The following is a 26,933-nucleotide window of genomic DNA, read 5'->3' as shown; positions in this document are numbered from 1 at the left end:
CAGCCGACTGCAAGGCCTCGCGCAAAACCACAAAGTGGGCGAAGGAACGCAATACTGCATTTAAATTAGCGGGGAATAATAAACATGTAACAACCCAGTAGCCTGTACCACCTCGTTGACGCAAGGTCAAAAAGTGTTTTAGAAAAGACATGGCGGAGGTTTAGGAACCTCTCACAGTAATATCGCTGATCGCCATATCAGTTATAACTTATGTCTTTCTCTATTTCAGCAACACAACTTTAAAAGGTTGAGTACCAAAGGAAGGAGTGGCAGAGTGGCTGGTAAGACAATCACTGGCTGGAGAAGGGCTACTGTAGTATGGTTGTGTGTAGCACCGTTCCTCATGAACACACTGACATCCTATGGTGAATAAGGGTAACTTCAACAGTACCATCTGAAACAGTAGTCATCATTGTTATTACATAAATGCTGAAAATAGGAAGTGCTTTATTGTTCAGTTTCAATAAAATGGGAAACATTTCTGTCACTTCCCTTAAAAAAGAAAGAATAATGGTATTGAAAGAAAGAAGAGGATGATGATGGTTTGCAAGACATCTCCATGTGCATTTATTCATTCAGCAGATGCTCATATAGCAGATGTTCCACTTCCAGAGCAATCTTAATGTCACTAATTATAGATACAGATTAAAAAATGTACATGTACATTTTAATAATATATTCCAGTGCTTTAAATGCAAGTACTAGAAGGTGCTCACAGGTAGGAACTCCAGTGCTCCACCACATGGCATAAAGGATAGGCGATCCTTGTTCCATACAGTTCATAACACTTCTCTCATCCCATTGGGTAAGGTTAAGTCCTCATTGGCAGGTGTTGGTACAGCACTGGTTTTTCTTTAAGGCAACAGGGCAGAAGTCAACAGTATCAGAAGTCAGTTAGATCCTAAATGGGATCTCCATGTTGCAAAACTCAAACTCCTTCACCTCCTATTGGCTGGATGCTACCTTGATACGGTGGAGCTGGACTGTGATTGGCTAGAGGTGGTGGTAGCGGCACTCAGCTGGGAGAAGCCACTGTGACTGGATTCCAGACTGGTCATAGAGCCCCTGGACAGACAGACAGACAGGCAGACAAACACACAGACAATAGATTAAATATCCATCAAACACCTTTTTCGTAGAGCACTGTTTCCTTAAGAATCTTTATAAACACTCTTATAAATGATCACAAATACATTTTCCCCACACAACTACACACTGCCTAAAAAAACAAGCTGGCCTAAAACATTTACTCACTGACATGCAGCAGCCCTACACACTAGGCACCACCATAACAATACACTGTGTTATACAGTATAGTGAATGGTGACTGACCTGAAGTCTTCGGAGCCCAGCACCTCGGTGTAGAACATGACCTTACACTTGTGGGAGGAGACCTGCAGGGAGGCCAGCACGTCGTCCACCCGGGGCAGGCTGGAAGTAGAGCAGGCTGGGGAGCAGTGGAACCGCCACTGGAGGATGTAGAACCCGGGCCACCGCGTCACATGGGAGCCCTGGGGAGAGGAGGAGGGGACAGGTGAGGTCAAGGGTCAGAGGCAGCGTTTCCATTCAAACGCAGGCTATAGCTAATAGTAAATTCAATATCTAAATGACAGACTTTATGTAATAGAAACCCGTTAGAATTCCCTCACATGTAGGCAAATACTTTTGAAGGCGTTGCCCACTGCCGAATGACACCACATGGAAGTGACTGCAATGATTATTGAGCTACGCAAGGAGGAGGAATGATAGCCTACAAATTGAAAGTCAGCTCCTTTGCATGTCTCCCTCTGGCTACTGGACCAGGCATTAGATTAGAAGAGGGAAGCTAAATGACTTCATCTAAATTCTCCTCCTTGCTGGACTTTTATGACATCTCTGTAAATGGTCTATTAGAGAGATTCATCTAGCAAAATGTAATAAAACACTTGAATATTTATCCTCTGTATTACCACAGCTTTGTCTGTTAGACTCACTGGCACGGAAACTTAGCGGGACGGTACCAGTTGATAAAATGTTGCAAGTTTGCTAGTGAGAGTGTGAACTGAAGACAGACAGCCAGAGTAGACAGGTGATGGGATTGAAAGACAACCTGAACCAACTTCCATGCGTTGCAATGTTTTTAGTTGTCGGCTTTTAGGTATATGTCCACAAGCCAGCAATTACCAGCTAACAGAAACACTGGTCAGAGACACTGCCAAGGGATGGAGACCAGTTATGAGCACTGCACAGAACTCCTATTGACATCAGTGGATGTTTCTGTTACACTCACGTCTTAGGATTCAGATCTGAGGTTGGTGGTTAGTTTCCGCAGTGGTATATTGTAATTACTTCGCCACCATGGACTATTTGCCTACACTGTATATAGACTTTTTCTACTGTATTATTGACTGTGTGTTTTTACTCCATGTGTAACGATGTGTTGTTCTGTGTGTCGAATTGCTATGCTTTATCTTGGCCAGGTCGGAGTTGTAAATGAGAACTTGTTCTCAACTAGCCTACCTGGTTAAATAATTTTATTTAAAAAATAAAATAGTGGTTATCATGTTCGCCTCACACACGAAAGGTCCCCGGTTCGAAACCCGGCGGAAACATATTTTTTGGGGGCTCCCGATTGGCACAGCGGTCTAAGGCACTGCACCTGTAGTGATGCTAGAGGCGTCACTACTGACCCTGGTTCATTTCCAGGCTGTATCACAACCGGCCGTGATTGGAAGTCCCATAGGGGCATACAATTGGCCCAGCGTTGTCTGGGTTTGACCGGGGTAGGCCGTCATTGTAAAATAAGAATTTGTTTTTAACCGACTTGCCTGGTTAAATAAAAGGTTAAAAAAAAAATATACAAATAAAAAGTTGTACATGTTATCATGAACACATATATTCGGAAACGTTCAGAAACACAACCAATTGAACAGACCCACTTACACAAATCCAAATGAGGTACTACCAATCATCAGACCCACCTGTACCAGCTGTGGATGTGACGGTGGCTGTTTCAGTCTCTTACCTGAACACTCTCTCCCTCCTTGCAGGTGAGTGCTGTCTCCACCATACTGTAGTCTTGCCCCAGAATCCAGGATCTGTCAATCAACTGCATGTTGTTGGTGGCTGGCGACACGATGCTGCCATGGGCCCCCTGGACGTCCCTCTTGGGGGGCTGGGGCGCCCTCCGGGAGTGGTAGATGTTGAAGATGACGTCCCCTTTACACACGTCAAAGTCCCAGGTGATCACAGAAGAGGGCTCGGAGATTTCGATCAGCAGCTGGAAAAGGATCGGTAGTGAGTGAACACAGTAAGACAAAACTACAGACAAATGATCGTTAAAATCACTGTGATGGGTTTTTATAGCTTTTTGCTGTCACGTATTTCTCCACTAGGGGAAGCAACCTAACCCACTGTTTAAGCGCAGTCAACTGAGAAGCTGGAAAACACATACTGTAGTTACTGTTTAGATCAGGTTACCTCATGTGGGGCCCCTTTGAAGACACTGGCAGTCTTGTAGATGGTGTCTGTCCACAGCCGCAGCTCCTCACTTTCCAGCGCCTCTGCTGTCCTGTACAGAGATTTGGGGACCATACCTCCTTCAGGGATCTCACACTGGATATGACATGACAGAGGACACAAGAGACACATCAGCCCCCAGTTCTATCAGCACACATAGCAAGGAAAATGTCTAATAAGATGACCCAATGTTAACTGTATTATGTACTAGCAGCATTGGCAAATATGAATTCATATGCATGTAGAAGGGTACTGTCTACAACAGCCAGATGAGACTCCGGTCTGCCAGAGAGACTCACCAGGCAGTCTCCTCCCAGGAAGTCAGGGATGACCTCTCTATCGATGTAGTCCACCAGACCTCCAGGCCCCTGGTAGTCATTTGCAGCATACACCAGGAACTTCTTCCTGGTATTCTCGTCAATGAATGGACTGACCTGAGAACAGTGTACAGACAGTCGGGGTCAAAGGTCGTCTCATATGTTTGCTCTGCACATGCAATTGAATACAACTGAACGTGATCAAGTTGGAGAGAGAGAGCAAAAGCACTGTACAATGTAATGTACACTACAATGTGTGATGTTAAAGGCTCTCACCAGGGTCCAGAGCACAGGGAAGACCCGTGGAGCCCTCAGTATGAGCAGACATCCCAGGGTCTCTGGGTAGTTGGCCTCCACCACCTCTATGATCCTCAGCAGGGCTTTAACCCCCGGACGCCACAGGTGACGCATGTTTAACCCCTCCAGGTCCACCAGGCACGTCCAGCAGCTGACAGACACAGGAGGGTTATAGGACATACTGTATTCAGGGATGAGAGACATAAGAGGAGTGAGTGTGAAATGGTAGCTACCTGATGGGTCGGCCAAAGACTCTGGTGTTCTCTTCACAACGCCTCAGACCTTCCTCGTTGATTGAGAGGACCTGAGGGAGAGTGAAGAGGTGAGAGGTTAGGGGAAGGGAGAGCATTTGCAAATAGTATGTGTTTATGTATTTATGTGTGTGCTTATACCCAGCATCTGGATGTGTGTGTCATACTCACTTGTCTCAGAAGGGACTCCTCGCCCAAGGCGCGTACTAAACCCTTGGTATCCATTTGACCGAGTCGCAGAATATACAGAGGGCATCCATCTATAGACAGACGAGGACACAAACACGTGACCTCACTGTTAAAGCTACAAGAGGATCAGTAATGATCATGACATTAAACAGACGCTGAGAGTATTCAGGTAAATCAATAGAGAAACCGAGTCAGATTGTGTTGACCATAATCACATCAACAGTATATACATTTACAACTCACATTAAAGTCATTCATGTAAATATAGGTGTTTTACTACCAGCTGTATTTGCTTTTAGGTGGGGGTTGTTGTTATTATGGTTACTATGGGCCATTTCCTGGTCTGAGGTCCTAGATGTCCGATTGGCTATCAGCTAAGTGGAGATAATGGGTTATTTCCTCTGCCCAGATCTTACAATGCCTGGACAGGTATTTTACGTCTCTGCTAACCACATCATATGCTATAGCAATCTGTCAGTTGCTGACACAGCAGGAGAACGCGACCAACAGCTACCCGTCTGACTCATGCCCACAGACTGGGAGATTTCCCTTGACACATAGTAGGCAGGTTTCCATTGACCCAGGTTTATACAAATATAAAAACCTTGTGGCAGTGTAATGGAAACAGCAGCTGTAGGAGAAACGTTCTCAAGATCAACAACACTGTATCATCTGTTGGACAGGGGCTGATTTTTATTTTGTCCAACATTCTTTATTGTGACAAATGATAGAAACGGTGCTTTCAAATAAATAATGATTGCCCAATCATTTTGACGGTACGCGGGTCATGAGACGTCATCATGTAACTATAAATCTCCACTCCACATTTCACTCTAAATGCCTACTGCTTGCTAAATCAAAATGTTCAACTATACAAATAATGTTTCTTTGCAGGACAAGAATGCCTGAATTGCTTTGCCTTGCTTTTCTGGTTGTTTCACCATTCAACTACTTCTGAGCTAAAGGAGTGCACGTTTCACCATTCAACTACTTCTGAGCTAAAGGAGTGCACGTTTCACCATTCAACTACTTCTGAGCTAAAGGAGTGCACGTTTCACCATTCAACTACTTCTGAGCTAAAGGAGTGCACGTTTCACCATGGCACAGTCCGTGGCATACATTGGCACATGAGAAATATTAGTAATTTCTTGCATTCTATCCATGCTGACTTTTGCAAGCTACCTGAGACATGAAACGGATCGGTGGGAGTGGGCATACAGGCTTATTATTAAATGCACAATTTGCAAAAATGGATAATGAAAACAATTCAATCACTTAAATTTGTGTTCAACACTAGGTTTTTGCAAAATATCGTATTTTTAATTTTCTAGGTGTGACGTCATTACGTCCAGCTGTTTTTATCGACACAAAACAGTTCAACGGAAATGCATCATAGCAGGCAATTGTTGCAACTATTTTTTATGCAAAATGCCCAAAAAATTAACTACAAATAATCACTGGACAAGTTCATGGAAACAAAGCTAGTGATGTCACTTCCAGAGAAGCAACCAGACATTACAGTTAGTCATTACCAATACATATAAGAGCTGGGATACATTCACTAGAAACCAAGCGGAAGAAAACAATGTGAAACTGGTGGTGCAGTACTTCCTGAATTTGTGCAATAAGAACACTACTTTCACATTTCAAAATATATTTTCATCTTCTGTCTGTGCCGTTGAACACAACCCTGCCGTTAAAACCCGATCCTGCTCCGAGAGGAACATACCTCTGTCGTGGTGGTGCCAGCCCCCGGTGTAGTAGTCGTGTAGCAGCTGAGGTCTCTCCCAGGAGTCCAGCAGGAAGTCCACCTGGTGCTGCTTCCTCCAGGAGAGCGACTGACACAGGATCTCCCGGGCCTTCTCCAGGTTAAAGTCCCGGGCCCGCAGGAAACGCAGCACGTGCTGGTCCTTAGGGATCTAGGGGAGGGAGCGGAGATTGTGTTTATTCAGATGTTGTGGTGTGTGTGAGTCGGATGTGAGTTTTACTTACATCTATGTTGTTTGGATTCAAGTTTTGCTCTTGTTTGCAGCTATTTGAGTCAGAGTTTGAGTGTTAGGTGTGTTCATGCACGTGTCCAACCTTGCCCTTGTGGGTCTCCTGCAGCCACTGGCGTAGTCTTATAAGACAGCTCTCCTGCAGTGGCGTCAGGTCTCCTAGGTAACGCCTGATGTAGTCTGCATCCAACTTGTCTGCAATCGAAACACAGACACAGTCAATTCACACACATACCCAAATGCATACCCACAGTCTACCAGCCCAAGGCAAGGCCAGAATGTTGGCTTTCAGAGCCAGTGGAATGGGATTGGGACTTCAGCCATGACAGATCCTTCAGATTGTGTGTGTTTATTATTGTGTTGATTCTGACTCGGAACACTGACCATCTGGGGAGCCAGCCGGTAGATCTGTGGGGCTGGCAGTGGGGGTCTCTTTGGCAGTGGGCACAGGGATGGCAATGGAAGGAGCACTGGTGAGTGGCAGCTGGAGCCTGGCAGTGGGTGGGGGGGCCTGAGGGGGGCTCCAGCGGGGGACGTGGGTCACCCCCTCATCCTCCAACTCCTTCAGGTAATACTCTATGATCTCTTTGCCCTGGAGGACAGAACACATGACTGCATAAGGACAGTACAGGTAGCTAGTGTAATGAGCAAACACTGTGGGCAAATACTGCAGGTTTGTTTAGACACGAGCCTGGCCGCATAAGAGCACAGCCCATTGCGTGACAAAGCTGAGCAGGATATATGGCCCAACAGGCAAATGTGAGAAGATCCTGGTTAACACACTCAGTTTACACAAATCTGCCAGACTGGATCACAGAAGGCCTGGAAATAGACTGCGCAAGCATGCTCATATAACACTGGGTCTATATGGGGGAGCAGCATGCTGGATGATGATGGTATATCCTATAGCCTCATCCATCCCCCACACTGACATGATACTGTACTCACATGCTCACAGACTGACACATGAACACACCTTTTTAATACTGTTGGCATATTGCTTCATGGCTAGCTTCTCGGCCGCGTTCTCAAAGCCAAAGAAGGACTTGATGTCCAGACTGGCTGTCTGCTCGAAACACGTCCACTCCTCATTCTCTGGGTGAACCTGTGGAGGAAGCACAACTCATCACAAAACAGACGCCAAATGGATGAACCCTTTACACTGGTGGGAATTGGCCTATATGGATTGGGCTAAATTGAAATGTTTCTTACAGAAGCATATGCATAAGCATGGTAGCAATTGAAAGGGAACAGTTTGGAGATGGCGAAATTGTTAGGCCACAACCATTACACTGTTGATTTTACATTTACTATATTTTCAGCACATTTGTTGATCAAATCTGAAAATACGCTGGATACATTCAGTAACATGAGATTATTCCTGGAAAATGTGGGTAGGTGCAACATAAGAGGAAAAAAGTGACAAGGGTTTGAGTGAGAGGGCTAACTGACGTCTCCACGCGACCACACACCTCTCCACAGTGTGCAGTCCCTACGTAACTTCCATGCACTTAAGACTCAAATAACAGTCCTCAACTATGAGGCGCTTTATTTTGGCTCTCTTGGCAGTTGTTATGTAAGGAACACAACCCTGCATTCCTACCATCACAATGACTGTTGTTGCTTACACAATCCAAAAATGTCCCATTATAAATCGCAATCTCGGTCAGATGGGCATCGATTAAAAGCTTGTTCTATTGTCACCATGACTAGCTAAGTTATAAAATAGGATTTTACAGTGTTAGGCTTTCACAGGGTAACTCATAGAAAGAGATGGCAATGTTGGTACACATAGAAAAGAGTCACGCATGCATTCACGTACGTGTTCCACTGAGAGTTTTCTTCACAATAGAACAAACATCGTCTCATTCTGTTCAGAACAACCAGGGTATGATGCCATGTCATCTGGTAACTGTACATCAAACATAGTGATCATAAACACTGACACTGTATATGACATGAGTTTTATGATGAAACGTGATGTGCACATTTGGACTCACGGGTGTTTGGCTTGTATGACATCAAAGCAGTATGTATTACCATCTTCAACGTCTCATCCTTAAAATACACCGAGCCCTTAATTTACAGCATTTTCCTCACTCAGACAACTAAAAATTTGCACAAGTTGTCCAATTAGCAGGAGGGATGGGGGCAACTTCCTGTCGCATGCTGTGCTCAAGTTCAAAACCCATACTGAGCTGTGAAGTTCAGAGCCTGAGCTCCGACGTCATTAATAGGCGCTTATCAGTCCTCAAATCTGACTATTTCAACCCATATATGGGTACGAGTATAAAGGGCTACAAACCCTGTTGCAGTGATAGAGAGAGTATGTCTGTGTTTACACAGGCAGCTCAATTCTAATATATTATAATCACTAATAGCCTTCACACATTTTAGAAAGAGTGTCAAACACACACAACTACTATATGTTGCTAGTCTTTTGACCAATCAGATCAGCTCTGAAAAATATCTCATGTGCAAAGATCTGATGTGATTGGTCAAAAGACCAATGAGTGTAAAAAAATGATCAGATTTAGGCTGCCTGTGTAAAACGCAGCCCATGTAACCAATGATTATTATAGTTGTGGGGCACACCGTGTAGTTGCAGATCTCATGGACGATGACTCTGTTGGAGAAGGTCTCGTTGACGACCTCGATGTGCAGCGCCCTCTCCCTGCGGTCCAGAGTGTTCTTATGGATGAAGTACAGGTAGTCCACACCAGCCATCTAGACACACACAGTAGACCACGGTCAATCAACTCTGGACAACACTACCACAACAACATCAACACAACGTCCCTACCAGGATATTCAGGTCTGAGGGGAAATAATCACTAATAGCATTCACATTAGAAAATAAGAGAATCAAACAGACACTATTATACATTGCTAGCTTGAGTAGCTTCCCTGCTCAAGGGAAAAGTTAAAGGTGAAAAGGTAAGATACCCTTTTGAACAGCCGGGGGGCGTCTGCCTCCACCTTACAGCGCCTCTCAATGAACACAGTGGCTCCGTCATCACTGTGCTCCTCCTTCACCACCTCACTGTCCACAAAGATGGGGATCAGGGGGCAGTTTGGAAACCTCCGTACATAGGCCTAATGGGAGAGAGGGAAGGAGGAAGAAAATATACAATATTACTCACATGATGAAAACAAAACGCAATCCATGACATAAAGTACTTTCTGGGTTATAATCACTTTGATCAAAAAAATGTGTATAATGTCCACCCTAAGGCCACTGTTACTGTTTTTGTTTCCATGGCGAAGCAGAGGTGGGGGGAGTTGCGCATCAAGGTAAAACAAATTGCATTACATGCTGCTGTTCTATCACGCCTGCAATGATGTCCGACAGAAAAACAGTCTGTTGTTTGCAGAAACGGCTTCGTTGTTGTAATATTGCAAACGGACGTGGCAGTTTCAACATGAAGGAGTCCTGCTTTAAGTGCTGGTAATCAAACAGCAGTCGTCTGGCTCTTTAAAGTGTGCTCTCTCTTTGATTGCATGGCTTATATGACGACCAGGCCAAGACAGACCTACCGGGCTTCCTCTGTCAAGATTGGCCCCCGGACTGAGTGATATCTTTATAAATCTGCTGAGGCCCCTGGAGGACTCCCTCTGGACAAAGGTCACCAGATAAGTTAGTAGGTCATGTGACAATCACAGAGTCCAACCAGAGTCAATGTCAAGAGCTGACAAAGTTATGTCACACACACACACACGCACACACCAGGCCTGACTAATACAAAGAGCACCCATGTTGATTACACATGATGGTTCTCAACTGAACTCTACCTGTAACTCAATGAGTCCCACTGTAACTCTAGCGCGTTTTGGACTTCTACCCCTTTTAAACATGTGTTTCAGCTACAGACTACTGGGTTGTACCATTGGATTTGTCAATTTCTACTCTGTGGTAATAACCACGGGGGGGGGGGCTGGGTCTTTTATACAAAAATGGCTGTAGAGTTTGAATGGTTTGAGCTACAAACTATAAAAAGCTAAGACTCTCACAAAGATGTTTTGCCCTATGACGCTCACAAGCTGCACATGAGTCGTTAGATTTATTTCATGTAACCTTTACTTAAGGCAAGTCAGTTAAGAACAAACTCTTATTTACAATAACGGCCTGCACCGACCAAACCCTAACGATGCTGGGCCGGATGTGATACAGCCTAGAATCGAACCAGGGTCTGTAGTGACGGCTCCAGCACTGAGATGCAGTGCCTTAGACCGCTGCGCCACCCGGCCGCCCAGTGTCTACATAGTGTCTATAAAACTGTAATAAGCTCACAATGTTGTTGTCCAACTCCAGACTCCACAAAGTTGTCATTGACTTGTTGGATATTCATTTCAGTCTGCAAACAATTTCTGTACGTACAGCATTCGTATAAATTCATTTTATCAGGTTTTTGATTTGGCGGACCTTATTGTCCCCAACAAGGAAATTTGGGAGGGGACTTTGGATCGGTCTCTGTCCAGCCGTCTGTCCGTACGTTAGTCACACACAATCTCGACAGCACTGGCCAGATGTTGATTAAACTTGGGTGAATGATGCGGCATTTACAATGCATCTTTCGTGGAGGACAACATGTTTACTGTTGCTTTGCTATTGACATTTGTCAATAAAACTCATGAATGCAACGGTTTATTAAAAATTGTTTAGTGTTCTACTTGTATTATTATTATACTAATTGTTTAGTATCCCTGGTTGTCCTGAAAAGAAAATGGTCAAACACTTGACTGCGAGGTTAAATATAAGGGCTGCACATGCAGATCAATGAAAGTCAGATAAACGAAAATACCATTTTTGCTGGAATCTGATAGGGTGAAACCCCAAATTAGCACAATGGTGCAGAGTACACGGAGGTCAATCTGCTGACACACACATAAAAACACCCACCCTTTTCAGAGTCACTATCTAGGTTTCCGTCCAATTGGCGACAGATTTTCATGCAATTATTAGAATAGAACATTTCCCACCAGTGGTGTTTCCACCAAACTGACTTGTTGTTGTGGATAAAAATCAGTTTGTGATCACGTAGTGCACAAAACATGTATTTGTTTTGCTTAAGTTTTAATGTACCAAATAAAAATGTAAAGTTCAATGCATTTCTGTGGCATTTTCAACTCTACTAATATTTCTGTCACAAAAACTGTTGTATTAAATAGAAAATGTGTCTACTCTGGTCTTGGTACATGTGGTCTAGCCAACAGCTCACAGATACAGTGAGGGTAGGGTAGGCTACATGATGAGTTTACTATGGATAAGACCGAGAATATTTATATTTGTCATATGGCAGTCAAGCACTGATCATGTCACCAGAATGAAACCATCTATATTTCATCAATATTTATTGGAAAGGAGCATCAATCTCATCATGGTGTACTTTCACCCCCCTGTGAAATTCATAACTTATTTCATCTGTAGCCTAATAAACTGCATGGTTTCCCAAGTAGTAGTGGGAGAACCACATACCATAACATGGCGTGACTTCAATATGATGGTTATTTTATAAATATTTACGCATAAAGGAATTTCCAACGCCATTTCTCGCATAATTCATTTTACAGATACAAAAAGATCCCAACGAACAAATGATCTGAAGGCATTTATAAAATTGGACCGGTACTTCCTGTTTCCATCATAACGTGGTTAATGACAGTGCAACAGTGCAAGTCTTTATGGATCAAACAAAGCTGGTGTGCAGACTGATCGATAAAATGACGAGGCACGAAGACATCATCCGTGAATATTGATTGAATAACATGACAGAAGGATATACAGTTGATTACAGTTACACAACCAAGACATGTAACTACTATCTTCCAATGCTTGGGAACATAAGATACGGAGTCCATTTCCAAGCCAAAACACTAAAGTAGTATATAGGCGTCAATGCATAAACCAAGAAGCTTACAGTTAGATAGTTGGGTGCATTGTCCATCGTCTCTAACAGTGCCTGCATTCAGAAAACCAAACTGCCTCAGACGTTCTGAGCCTACATGCATATTCTAAATATTTAGGCCTAAATCTTGATTCAGGATAGATAAAACATATCCATTATTTTGTGTCTGGATTTTGTGTTATTAGCAAACGATATTGGCTTCCTGTTAAGGCTAGGGCTGATTTCAAGGTTTTACTGGTAACCTACAATGCATTACATGGACTTGCTCCTACCCATTTGGTCCTGTTGTACATACCTAGACGTACGCTACATTCACAAGACACAGGCCTCCTTATTGTTCATAGAGGTTCTAAGCAAACAGCTGGAGGCAGGGCTTTCTCCTATAGAGCTCCATTTTTATGGAACGGTCTACCGATCCATGTGAGAGACGCAGACTGGGTTTCAACCTTTAAGTCTTTACTGAACACTCATCTCTTCAGTAGGTCCCTATGATTGAGTGTAGTCTGGCCCAGGGGTGAGAAGGTGAACGGCAAGGCACTGGAGTGACAAACCACCCTAGCTGTCTCTGCCTGGCCGGTTCCCCTCTCTGCACTGGGATTCTCTGCTTCTATTGTGGGGGCTGAGTCACTGGCTTGCTCATCTCTCTCTCCCATGCCATCCCTAGATGGGGTGCATTGTGCTAGGCTTTTTTCCACTCTACCCTACTTGAATGGGTTGAGTTACTAACGTGATCTTCCTGTCCGGTTTTGCGCCCCCTCAGGCTCGGGCGGTGGGGGAGATCTTTGTGGGCTATACTCTGCCTTGTCTCAGGGTAGTAAGTTAGTGGTCTGTTGATATACCTTTGGTGGTGAGGGGGTTGTGCTTTGACAAAGTGGGTGGGGTTATATCCTGCTTGGTTGGACCTGTCCGGGGTAACTTTGGACGGGGCCAGTGTCTCCCCCCCATGGAAGCACATTGTTTTCATGACGTTGTCAGCTAACCCATCTACGGAACCCTGACCTGTTCACCAGACGTGCTACCTTGTCGTGCTGCTGATCCAGTTTCTGCTGCTCTGCCTGCGGTTATGGATCCCTGATCTTTTCACTGGTCCTTGAACCGGACCTGCTGTTTCCATCCTCTCTCTCCGCACCGGCCACCCCTCAGAGCCTGGTTCCTCTCTAGGTTTCTTCCTAGGTTCCAGCCTTTCCTGGGAGTTTTTCCTAGCCATCTGCATTGCTTGATATTTGGGGTTTTATTCTTATTCATTCCTTTACACTTGTGTGTAAAAGGTAGTTATTGTGAAATTGTTAGATTACTTGTAAGATATTATTGCATGGCCGGAACTAGAAGCACAAGCATTTCGCTACACAAGCATTTCGCTGGCATTAACATCTGCTAACCATGTGAAGGTGACCAATAACATTTGATTTGAATATGGAAAACAAATCTGTTTCCATAAACGTTCCCGAGAACGGAGGAATGTTGTCGTCAGTGATAAGCGGTAAACCAACATGCCAGGTTTGGTGTGATGATGGTGTCAGGACAGGAGTGATACTGTAATGGCTGTCAGTGGGCCAAACCAAGGATCAGTCAGTGGGACGGTCAGTCAGAGGACAGAGGAAGCCTCTAGTCTGGCTAGGCCCTCTTATCTAGTGTGAACTGCTGTCATTAGAACAGGCTTTTTACAGACTGTCAGTTGATTTAAAAGGTTGTGGGGCTGCCGATCTTTGAAGTGCCTTTGGATCACGCTGACAGTGTGTGAATGGAAGTATAACAAAAAACATTCCCAGATATTTAACAGATGTTGCTGAGACTAGAACTCCTGGGGGTCAAAGGTTGGGTTTTTTGGTATTTGGTGAAGCAGAGCCACGGCTGCAGTTAGAGAAAGAACAGAGCACCTGACTTCCACTGTAATCAGGTTGCGTAACACAGGACACTTACAAAATAAACCATTTCAGTGTTTTTAACGAGCTAAGCTTTTGTTCGGTAATGACCTTTTCCAGAGCTGACCTTTTTATTATACAATGTAACTTGCTTCTGGCTTAATAGATAACCCCAAAGAACAGGAAGTGGCACAGCGTCTCAAACAGAGCAGAAACAAGGTAAACAGATGCCGAGCCAAGAGCTTAAATTCAAGAGTTTAGAAAATAAAAGTGGATATGAATCATAAGATATACTGATTGCATTTTAATTGACTTTGGGCCAAGCTATTCACCGTAAAACACTGAGGCTGTGCACTGAACAGATGTGGGGGTTGATATGATATAAACAACCCTTCATACAGCGTGTTCTGTCTGAGGGAAACTGTACTAAGCCACAACTTCCCCCGGATGGAGCAGTCCTATCAGCCCTAACAGGGCAGACTAGCTGTGGCAGTAGGCCAGGCAGCAGACGGGACCAAGCACAGCGAGTAGAGGCCTAATGACACCCAGGGCTTAGTTCAGAGAGCAGCCAGTCAACCACAGCTAAGCAGGAAGTCACAGTGGGAGCAGCAGACACAGACAGTACTGTACAACTAGGCCCAGGGGAGAGACGAGAAAAGATAGAAATGAGAGAAGAAATGATAGGGGAGGAGGAGCGGCGACTGGAGTACTGCTTGGTCTGTGTCACAAGTCAGAATGCAACCCATAACAGAATGAGAAGACTAGCACATCCAAAATAGATAACCTTCCCAGGCAGCCACACCAAGGCATGCTCTTAAACATAAAACCCATACAGCATGATGGGGCCTCTGACAGATGATCCTGAGACAGACAGCTGGTGGCGTGGTGAGAGAGGCAGACTATGGGAGGCTCATACAACTGCATAGAGCCATGGCTACATGGAACTCTATTCCACATCAGGTAACTGGAGGTAACTGATGCAAGCAGTACAATTAGATATAAAAAAAACAGATAGAAATACACCTTATAGATCAGCGTGGACTGAAGAGACACACAGGCACAGACACATGATAAGACACGCACGTACACATGGATTTTGTGTTGTAGATATGTAGTAGTAGAGTAGTGGCCTGAGGGAACACACTTAATGTGTTATGAAAAGTGTTATGGAATGTAATATTTTAAATACTATATAACTGCCTTAATGTTGCTGGACCCCAGGAAGAGTAGTGGGAGATACTTAATAAATATCATGGTTAAAACATAGATTGTGTTTTGGGCCTGACTTCCCCTCCAGTTAGGATCTGACTGTTAGAACACTGTGCCCCAACCCACCCCCACTCTGTCTGAAGCCCTGCGATCTGATCTCTTCACTGAACTGGGATTAGAAGACTGCTGACTTCCTGCCAAGTCACAAGATACACATTTGTATTTATATATATATATATACACACACACACACGCACACACACCCGTTCAAACGTTTGGGGTCACTTAGAAATGTCCTTGTTTTTTAAAGAAAAGCACATTTTTCTAAATTAAATAGTACCCGCAAAACACCAGTCTCAATATCAACAGTGAAGAGACGACTCCGGAATGCTGGCCTTCTAGGCAGAGTTCTTCTGTCCAGTGTCTGTGTTCTTTTACCCATCTTAATCCTTTCTTTTTATTGGCCAGTCTGACATATGGCCTTTTCTTTGCAACTCTGCCTACTCCATCCCGGAGTCACCTCTTCACTATTGACGTTGAGATTGGTGTTTTGCGAGTACTATTTAATGAAGCTGCCAGTTGAGGACTTGTGAGGCATCTGTTTCTCAAACTAGACACTAATGTACTTGTCCTCTTGCTCAGTTGTGCCCTGGGGCCTCCCACTCCTCTTTCTATTCTGGTTAGTGCCAGTTTGCGCTTTTCTGTGAAGGGAGTAGTACACCGTGTTGTACGAGATCTTCAGTTTCTTGGCAATTTCTCACATGGAATAGCCTTCATTTCTCAGAACAAGAATAGACTGACAAGTTTCAGAAGAAAGTTATTTGTTTCTGGACATTTTGAGCCTGTAATCGAACCCACAAATGCTGATGTTTCAGATACTTAACTAGTCTAAAGAAGGCCGGTTGTATTGCTTCTTTAAAATCAGAACAACAGTTTTCAGCTATGCTAACATAATTGCAAAATTGTCAATTAGCCTTTTAAAATGACAAGCTTGGATTAGCTAACAACGTACGCCTATGTAGATATTCCATTAAAAGAAATACAGATAAAATTAGCCGTTTCCAGCAACAATAGTCATTTACAACATCTCAACCGTATTTCTGATCAATTTGATGTTATTTTAAATGGACAAAAAAAGTGCTCTTTCAAAAACAAGGACATTTCTAAGTGACCCCAAACTTTTGAATGGTAGTGTGTGTATGTATGCATGTGACATTGTGGATTGGTGTATTTCCTATGATTTTTGCAACCATCTGCAGAACTACTACTGTATCAGTACATCTATGCAGTGGTGATCGGTGACTGAAATCAAGAATGATGTATATTACAGCAGGGCAGGTGGAAAAGCTAATATATGGTATTGCATTTAACAGAGAGCATCTCTTTAGTCAAGGTGCCCGCAAAAATACTAAAGGCAAAAATTTACTAATTAAATCAAATCAAATTGTATTGGTCACATACACATGGTTAGCAGATGTTAATGCGAGTGTAGCGAAATGCTTGTGCTTCAAGTTCCGACAATGCAGTAATAACCAACGAGTGATCTAACCTAACAATTACACACACACAAGTGTAAAGGGATAAATAATATGTACATAACGATACATGAATGAGTGATGGTACAGAACGGCATAGGCAAGATGCAGTAGATGGTATCGAGTACAGTATATACATATGAGATGAGTAATGTAGGGTATGTAAACATATAAAAGTGGCATTGTTTGAAGTGGCTAGTGATACATGTATTACATAAAGATGGTAAGATGCAGTAGGTGGTATAGAGTACAGTATATACATATGAGATGAGTAATGTAGGGTATGTAAACATTATATTAAGTGGCATTGTTTAAAGTGGCTAGTGATATATTTTTTACATATATTTTTCTATTATTAAAGTGGCTGGAGTTGAGTCAGTATGTTGGCAGCAGCCACTCAATGTTAGTGATGGCTGTTTAACAGTCTGATGGCCTTGAGATAGAAGCTGTTTTTCAGTTTCTCGGTCCCTGCTTTGATGCACCTGTACTGACCTCGCCTTCTGGATGATAGCGGGGTGAACAGGCAGTGGCTCGGGTGGTTGTTGTCCTTGATGAGCTTTATGGCCTTCCTGTGACATCGGGTGGTGTAGGTGTCCTGGAGGGCAGGTAGTTTGCCCCCGGTGATGCGTTGTACAGACCTCACTACCCTCTGGAGAGTCTTACGGTTGTGGGCGGAGCAGTTGCTGTACCAGGGGGTGATACAGCCTGACAGGATGCTCTCGATTGTGCATCTGTAAAAGTTTGTGAGTGATTTTGGTGACAAGCAAAATTTCTTCAGCCTTCTTCACCACGCTGTCTGTGTGGGTGGACCAATTCAGTTTGTCCGCGATGTGTACGCCGAGGAACTTAAAACTTACTACCCTCTCCACTACGGTCCAGTCGATATGGATAGGGGGGTGCTCCCTCTGCTGTTTCCTGAAGTCCACGATCATCTCCTTTGTTTTGTTGAGTGTGAGGTTATTTTCCTGACACCATACTCCGATGGCCCTCACCTCCTCCCTGTAGGCCGTCTCATCGTTGTTGGGTTAGAGGCGTGCATGGCCACGCAGTCATGGGTAAACAGGGAGTACAGGAGAGGGCTCATAACGCACCCTTGTGGGGCCCCAGTGTTGAGGATCAGCGGGGTGGAGATGTTGTTATCTACCCTCACCACCTGGTGGTGGCCCGTCAGGAAGTCCAGTACCCAGTTGCACAGGGCGGGGTCGAGACCGAAGGTCTCAAGCTTGATGATGTGTTTGGAGGGCACTATGGTGTTAAATGCTGAGCTGTAGTCGATGAACAGTATCCTCACATAGGTATTCCTCTTGTCCAGATGGGTTAGGGCAGTGTGGTTGCGATTGCGTTAAATCGTACTCTTACGGTTTCATACTCAATAATAAATATGATAGTGTTATCTGCTGCCACGACTAATTAGGTTGGGTGAACAGAAATACCGCAGACTGTTTCCAAAACAAAAAGGTGGATAAACAATGATCTCACCAACAAAACACTAGAACATGACATAATACAGTGTATAGAGATATATTGTATGAGATGAGATAGGTTTCTATGCAGCCAAACCACACTTTGTTCCTGCAGCACAAAACACTGGCAGTCTGACTGCCTGGGCGTCTGGGTCCAATTTGCACATGAGCACTGCAACCTCTCACAAACATCCCTCACTACCCACCTACACATATACGCATAGACAAAGCAGCAGCCTAAACACACAAATGTACATAACTTACCGCCATTATCAGCTCAAAGGGGTGTTTGTAGACCCTTACAGGTGACTGGTATTGTTGCACCATGGCTGTAGCTCAACCTCTGGCGCTCTGCCTTGACATGTACAATAGACAAACCCTAGTGTTAGTTAGAGATCACTTGACACAGCACTAAAGAACTGTAACTAACAAAACATCCTCTGTACATCATAAGTTCACATCATCATGAAGCAAAGGTCAGAGGAATGGGATTTGTAAAGACAACAAAGAGAAATGCTGTATCATCAGCTCTAAAACCAACTAGACAGCTGGCCTGGTGCAAAACGCTTGATTGTCCTCAATTGCAAAGGCACTATTATTTAGGTCATAAACTGTAGTAGCTGATTGATCGGTTAACATGCTGAGATCAACGGTAATCACAGGATGATGACCATAATGATACAATCAGCTACTGAGCCAGACCAAAATCATTTACCTAGCTGGGATTTGAGAAAAGTGGCATCTATCATCTGGGCTAAGCCTACAAACTCACAGTGGCATTGTGTTATTTTCTTATTTGTAATGACGTTAGTCCATTTTATACAGTGAACAGCTGACACAGATACAGTACAGTAGACTAGCTGTAATTTGGACTTCAAAATAAAGAGTGACTTTGATGGCATAGATTTCTAGTTATAAAAACAAAACATTTACAATAGTACATTAGCTACACTAATCACACTTTCAGGAAATTCCCTTGTGCACGTTATATCCACTAATTGAGTTCATGAATAATTGTATTATAGATCATAACTATTACAATCCACAACACTAGCTTGCCTGTTTCTCGAGTGATAAGCGGCAAGTTATTTATGTCTCTTGACAACTTCATTTTGATGACAGTCAAATCGGCAAAAAATTATAATTTAGATGGTCGACATTTTCAGAACGAATTCTACTCCCTCAGACATTAGCGAAATGACTAGGCCTTACACGGCGAAAAATTTACCTAAAACTTACCAGATCGATGACTATCGGAGATAAGTCAAGTGAAGTTTGTCAGTAGACGATCTACTTATATTAAATCCATGGTACACTCCAACAAATACGTAAATAAAGCGACTTTCTGAGACGGGTTTGATGTTGAATCCAAGGCAAGCGGCCGGCGTAGCTAACGCCGCCTCTTTTGACTACGTCACATACTTGTGTAACATATTGTCATGGAGCAGTGTGTTTTTCAAGTGAGGATAGACATTACTGGGAATAAGCTAAGGTAACATTGTTGAAACCGTTGACAGAAAAGTAAAAGGTTGCAACATTGTATATGCTGTCATGAATAAATGAAACCATCATTAGTAGCCTATCCTAAAAAATATATGTGTTTGTATGGAAATATACAGATGTTAATCAATATAATTTCAGCTTTTGATGTATTTTGTTTTAATTAGTTAGTTACAGTAATAGTAAAAAACAAAGTGACTCAAATATGATCAAATGTAACTTGATCAAGGGGAATATACTGTGTGAACTGGTTACATTTTAAGAAAACGGTCTGTAGATGGCGCTAGAGATTCACTGTTAACACTGCATCAAGACAGTATAGCTGTTTCCATTCATTTGTCCAGAGATTTTTTTGTCAACATAAAAAGTTTGCATAGAGAATACACTGAACAAGAACAGCAACGTGTAAAGTGTTTTTCCCATGTTTCATGAGCTGATATAAAAGATCCCAGAAATGTTCCATACAAACAAAAATATGATTTTGCTCCAATTTTGTGCATAAATGTGTTTACATCCCTGTTAGTGAGCATTTCTCGTTTGCCATAATCCATCCACCTTACATGTGTGGCCTATCAAGAAGCTGATTAAACAGCATGATCATTATACAGGGGCACCTTGTGCTGGGGACAATAAAAGGCCACTCTAAAATATGCAGTTTTGGCACACAGCACATTGCCACAGATGTCTCAAGTTTTGAGGGGCCGTGCAATTTGCATGCAGACTGCAGGAATGTCCACCAGAGCTGTTGCCATGCCAGAGAATTGAATGTTCATCTCTATACCATAATCCACCTCCAACGACGTTTTAGAGAATTTGGCAGTACATCCAACCGGCCTCACAACCGCAGACCACGTGTATGGCGTTGTGTGGGCGAGTAGTTTGCTGACGTCAACGTTGTAAACACAGTGCCACATGATGGCGGTGGGGCTATGGTATTGGCAGGAATAAGCTATGGACAACAAACACAATTGCACTTTATCGATGGCAATTTCAATGCACAGAGATACCCTGACAAGATCCCAGGGCGGTACAGGATGTACAGTGACGTTGCGTAATTTAGAGCAGATGGGGCCGTTATTTTGGCATTAATACACATCACATATCAGTTTGCAAACAATGTTTACAAAAAGTTTACAAAGCCGCATACAAATATGGTTTCTTTTTTGCTTTCTTGAGTAAGGCATCACCAAAATGCAGATGTTTCAGCCTAGCTCAGTGCTTTCTGTGGTGGACAGCCAGCAGAATATATGGAGGGTACGGGTTGGTAATGTTCTCGAGTTGCGCAGTTATTGCCTCAGTGTTCTGGCACTCATGGGGACACTACGTCACCACAAAATTTACAGGTAGAGCTCGAAAATTCAAGCCCATTGGGTGCTGCCATAGACTTACATTAGAAGTGCCCATCCAAGAAGGCTCAAGGTCATTGGCCATAGATAAAATTACATCAAATCAAGTTATATCTACCGTAGCTTTGATTGCGTTGATCATGTCATACTTTCAAAAGCTAGCAAGCTAGACAAGCAGTCATCATCATGCATCATGTTGGCAATCTACTGGCAGTGGTGTAAAGTACTTAAGTAAAAATACTATAAAGTACTACGTAAGTCATTTTTTTGTATTTTTGACAACTTTTACTTTACTAAAGAAAATAATGTACTTTTTGCTCCATACATTTTCCCTGACACCCTAAGGTACTCATAACACTTTGAATGCTTAGAAGGACAGAAAATGGTTCAATTCACACACTTATCACGAGAACAGCCCTGGTCATCCCTACTGCCTCTGATCTGGCAGACTCACTAAACACAAATAATTTTGAATGTTCAATCAACTCAGAATTCCAAGTCTGAATTTCTTGCCTCTTTCTAGAGCCCACAAGAAGGACTGCCACACCATCTTCCTGTTCAGGTGTGCAAAGCACAACAAGGTGAGTCCAAAATGTATTTTATGCTGCTGCATAAATGAAGAAATATGCCAAGGAGAAAGTAATACCATAGTTTTTACATCTCAAATGTCAGTAGAAACCACATTTGTTTAAGCAAGTCAGCCATATCAGCTACAGTGGCAAGAAAAAGTATGTGAACCCTTTGGAAATACCTGGATTTCTGCATAAATTGGTCATACAATTTGATCTGATCTTCATCTAGGTCACAACAACTTTTGGAATTTTGGACCATTCCTCTTCACAAAACTGTTTCAGTTTAGCAATATTCTTCGGATGTCTGGTGTGAATTGCTCTCTTGAGGTCATGCCACAGCATCTCAATCGGGTTGAGGTCAGGACTCTGACTGGGCCACTCTAGAAGGCATATTTTCTTCTGTTGAAGCCCATCTGTTGTTGATTTACCTCTGTGTTTTGGGGTGTTGTCCTGTTGCATCACCCAACTTTTGAACTGTTGAACTTCAATTGGTGGACAGATAGCCTAACATTCTCCTGCAAAATGTCTTGATAAACTTGGGAAATCATTTTTCCGTCAATAATAGCAAGCTGTTCAGGCCCTGGGGCAGCAAAGCAGCCCCAAACCATGATGTTGGGAGGAGGTTGATGTACTGTGCCTTTTTTTCTCTACACACAGTGTTGTGTTCCTTCCAAACAACTCAACTGTAGTTTCATCTGTCCACAGAATATTTTGCCAGTAGCACTGTCGAACATTCGGGTGCACTTTTGCAAACTTCAGATGTGCAGCAATGTTTTTTTTGGAAAGCATTGGCTTCTTCCGTGGTGTCCTCCCATGAACACCATTATTGTTTAGTGTTTTAGTGTCATAGACTCATCAACAGAGATGTTAGCATGTTCCAGAGATTTCTGTAAGTCTTTAACTGACACTCTAGGATTCTTCTTAACCTCATTGAGCATTCTGGGCTGTGCTCTTGCAGTCATCTTTGCAGGATGGCCACTCCTAGGGAGAGTAGCAACCGTGCTGAACTTTCTCCATTTATAGACAATTTGTCCTACCGTGGACTGATAAACGTCAAGGCTCTTAGAGGTACTTTCCAGCTTTATGTAAGTCAAAATTCTTAATCTTAGGTCTTCTGAAATCTATTTTGTTCAAAGCATGGTTCACATCAGACAATGCTTCTTGTGAATAGCAAACTCAAATGTTGTGGGTTTTTTTATAGGGCAAGGCATCTCTAACCAACATCTCCAATCTTGTCTCATTGATTGGACTCCAGGTTAGCCGACTCCTGACTCCAATTAGCTTTTGGAGATGTTATTAGCCTAGTGGTTCACATTCCAACCTACACTGTGAATGTTTAAATGATGTATTCAATATAGACAAGAAAAATAAAATCAAATAATTTATTAGTTTATGTCTATGTTTGTCTATTGTTGTGACTTAGATGAAGATCAGATGAAATTTGATGACCAATTTATACAGAAATCCAGGTAATTCCAAAGGGTTCACATACTTTTTCTTGCAACTGTATATTTTTTAAAAAGGCAGTAAATGAGGCTGAATGAACTGTTTCGCTGCCAGACATGGCTCCGCTGATAGCCAGGTGTAGCGGTGGTAAGGTGTTGGGACTTGTGTAGGCCCTAACACTCTGTGGGCACCGCTTGTCACCATTATAGTGCAATTAATGTATTGTGTAGTGCTGTGTTGTGTAGTGGCTTTGCTGGTATGCATCAAAACATAAACGACCAATTTTCTTCAGTTATTAATTAAATTGTTTCAAGACAATACATTCACTTACTGGCTATGTCCATTGAGAACCTCTTTCATTGAGAACTGCTAGAGGCACCATTACTGTATCTGTATGCTTAGTTAATGTACCTAGACTATGAAGACCTCTGTACTGTCTTCTCTAAAGAGTAACAATAGTTTTCGTTGATATCACTGACGATTAACCCAAAAGTGATATTTTGTATTTTGTTACGTTAATTCTGTTTATTTTCTTTCCTTCTTAACTTGGTATAGATTATGGGAAGAACACAGCTGCAGAGATAAGAACTGGTTAATGTGGCAATAGCACTTATCTTGTAGTGCTGCCTTTTACAGCTTGTTTATATCTCTTAGTGAGGGTAGAGAGAAATACAATAACACCTCTGATTTCTGTGTCTTTTTTTGCCACATACACTGACTAAACATAATAAATTGACATAGGTCAATAGTTCATTGTATACCATTCATTTTGAGGTGATGAGGGTTCCATGTCCAGAAATTATCTACCAATGATATCCCGCCTAGCAACCAACCTTGTCCAATCCTCTCTAAATGTAAGAAAAGCTTGGCACAGTGAACCTCTCACCCTATCAGCCCCGTATACAAGAGCAGAGCTGCAGATCCCAGCAGCTTTTCACCATGTTAGTGCTCCACTGTTTCTTCTGTCTCTTCAGCCTTGCTGTAGGTGTTCTGTCTGGCCAGGATGGAAAGCTTTTCCAGGGCTCCTGCTCCATGGGCTGGTACAGCTCTAATGGCCGTTGCTTCAAGTACATTGCCATGCATGTTGATTGGGCCAATGCAGAGTCACACTGAGTGTCTCAGAAAGCTAACCTGGCCTCTGTTCACTACCTGGATTAACACTACATTATAAACAACCTGATCAAGATCTACGACCCAGCTGAGAGTCTCACCTGGATCGGATTGTGTAACATCCACAAGGAGGGCAGGTGGATGTGGTCTGACGGCTCCCAGGTTGACCCACTGGAACGAAGAGCAGCCTAGATAATGACCAAGACACTGAAGACTGTGTTCTCACTAACTGGCCCGGTGGAATGCAATGGAATGATCTCAAATGTTCCAACCTGTTTGCCTTTGTCTGTGCCAACTGACTGAACTAGATGGCCATAGAGGTGGAGGATACTCAGACTGTGTCTGAAATCTGCCTTAATTTTCAATAATAAACCCCTTTTATTGAACAAATGTTGTTTGTGTTGTTTGTCACAATAATGTCTTGAATTATATAACCCATTTTTTTAAATAGTCCTCATCATCACATTGCACTCAGTTGTAAAATGACAGCTCACCAAAAATGTACATAGTTTTTTATGGCTATGGTTGCAGCTGTCTTAACTGTGTGTGTCTGGACATTCTTTGCCTCAGCCTGGCTGTGGCCTTGGTTCTGGCTCTGGCCCTGGTTCTGGTTAGTAGAATGGCTCTTAAGGCAGCATCTGCAGAGGGATTCAAAGCTGCTGGATCAAAGATGTTCTGGCAGAAGCAAAAAAAAATATTTGCATAGAGCAGGTGCAGGAAGGGGGAATGGAGTTAAAACAGTTAGAAACTCTCTTCCAGTCAGCTCAAGTCTAAGTGTATAATGCCATCTTGTGCTACTAAGCCCTCCCAAAGATCTTCTAGACAAAAAGAGACTGCATCATAACATAACACTGTTTTGGCATTGAGGGGCTTTTATCTGATAACACAGCCCCTGGTTTTAGATCAATTGAGTGAAATTGTGCCATCTTTGGTATCAGTTAAGAATGCTTTAAAATACAAATGGCCAAAACAAAGGCAGAATATTACTTCTCGCCCAGCTAGCACATAACGTTCTGAAAACCATATGTTTCTTAGCGTTTGGTGAGAGCGTGTTTGTCCTATGGTTCTTTTGCATACAATCTTCCCACAACTTTCTGGGAATGGTGAGAAAGTTGTGTAGCTTTGGAACATTCTCAGCACATTTAAGGAACTTGACAAAAAAAAAGGTTATTTTCTTGATATTTCATTACTTTAACAGAACGTTTCCTAAAGGTTCAAAGATGGTTACATTTAATTTCAATTTGGTAATGGTCTAGGAAGTTTGTCCAACTGGAATGTTCTAAAATAGTTCAGAGAACATAAGGAATAACGTTCTTCTGTGGAAGTTTCAGTAATTCAGCATAACGTTTCCTCATGGTTCTATTTAAAGTCATATTCTCAAATTATTCCTAGAACGTTAAGAACACTTTCCATAAAAAACACAAAACTTCTGTAACGTTCTAAGAAAGTTATTTAAAAAGATACACATTCCATTCTTCTCAACATCAACAAAACTCTATCCTTTATCTTGTTAAGTGGGTTCAGGTTTGTTGGCTGCGTCCACTAATTGGTCACACCTGATCCTAATGAGTGCTTGATTCCTTTGAAATGAGGTCTGCTTGGATAGACTAAAATTAACAACTTTGTACGAGTTTAAAAAAAACATATCATGCTAGCTTCATCCTGGAGGCGCAGTGAACTAATTCCATGGATAGAGAACAGAATATCTACAATAAAAAATCTAAATTTGTTTAAATGATTGATGCCTAAGCAAATGAATTTCCATGTGTTCTATCTGTGCTTGGAGGTTAATCCAAACTAAGCTAGGAGTTCTAATAAAAGTCTTACTGAAACATGATCTCAGAAAGAAATTGAATTACCTTCAAGTAACCTATAATTTCCGTTCTCAGCACAAATGAATAAAACCTCTCAGGAAATCTTTCAGTGAACCACAGTAAAACATTCTCACAAACTCCCTAAAAATGTACATTCCCAGAACAGGTGAAATTTTCACTTCCGTTCTCAGAACATTTTAAAAAACGTTGCGTTTTACTGGTCAGGAACCATATGGCTTTGTTCCAGAACTAATGGAAAAACTCAAACGTACGTTCACACAACTTCCAAGAAACCAAATATTCTAACTGGGGCAATATGCCATGGTTTTCAGGAGGATCCTGGTTGGGTTTGTGTGTTGACAAACCTCCCTTCAACATACTGCACAAAATAAATTAGTGGAGGTTACTTAACAGCTGGAACAGCAGAGGAAAATGCAACAATGTATTTCACAGTCCTGTTTCAGACTCTATTGACCTGGTACTTAGTCATAAAATCACGTGGTACAGTAACAGTTTGTACATTGTTATTTACCAAACAATACAGAGGGCTATTTTCTCCATGAATCCCAAAGAAACCAAAAGGTAATTATAATAATCATAATTTTGACCTAGTCATCTTCA

General features: G+C 42.6%; 1 protein-coding gene across 3 annotated transcripts; it reads right to left on the bottom strand.

The window, feature by feature from the left end:
* Positions 1 to 537: 537 nt before the first annotated feature.
* Positions 538 to 19,935, bottom strand: LOC112258879 (SEC14-like protein 1). 3 transcript variants are annotated; one of them, XM_024433518.2, is made up of 17 exons: positions 19,764 to 19,935; positions 18,789 to 18,879; positions 9,496 to 9,645; positions 9,145 to 9,276; positions 7,526 to 7,654; positions 6,934 to 7,141; positions 6,635 to 6,744; positions 6,282 to 6,471; positions 4,535 to 4,623; positions 4,346 to 4,416; positions 4,092 to 4,263; positions 3,798 to 3,932; positions 3,460 to 3,594; positions 3,005 to 3,259; positions 1,333 to 1,511; positions 943 to 1,065; positions 538 to 852 (listed from the first exon to the last, which is right to left on the bottom strand). In XM_024433518.2, the coding sequence occupies exons 2-16, from the start codon at positions 18,849 to 18,851 to the stop codon at positions 960 to 962; spliced, it is 2,124 nt and encodes a 707-aa protein (XP_024289286.1). In that variant the 5' UTR covers positions 18,852 to 18,879; positions 19,764 to 19,935; the 3' UTR covers positions 538 to 852; positions 943 to 959. The 3 variants fall into 3 exon arrangements, with proteins under 3 accessions (XP_024289286.1, XP_024289283.1, XP_024289284.1); XM_024433515.2 differs by having other exon boundaries at positions 964 to 1,065; XM_024433516.2 differs by having other exon boundaries at positions 964 to 1,065; positions 18,789 to 18,875.
* Between the last annotated feature and the right edge of the window lie 6,998 nt (positions 19,936 to 26,933).

This window comes from Oncorhynchus tshawytscha, linkage group LG09, assembly GCF_018296145.1.
Source record: "Oncorhynchus tshawytscha isolate Ot180627B linkage group LG09, Otsh_v2.0, whole genome shotgun sequence".
In the NCBI taxonomy this organism is placed as follows: domain Eukaryota; kingdom Metazoa; phylum Chordata; class Actinopteri; order Salmoniformes; family Salmonidae; genus Oncorhynchus; species Oncorhynchus tshawytscha.
Note: the sequence above shows the minus strand (reverse complement) of the source record. Positions and strands in the feature narration are given on the sequence as shown.

Coding starts and splice junctions, on each gene's coding strand:
- LOC112258879 (XM_024433515.2), bottom strand. CDS start 18,851: ATGGTGCAACAATACCAGTCACCTGTAAGGGTCTACAAACACCCCTTT. Junction 7,655..9,144: donor ATGAGATCTGCAACTACACG/GTGTGCCCCACA, acceptor CTTCCTCCACAG/GTTCACCCAGAGAATGAGGA. Junction 4,624..6,281: donor CTGGCACCACCACGACAGAG/GTATGTTCCTCT, acceptor GTCTGTCTATAG/ATGGATGCCCTCTGTATATT.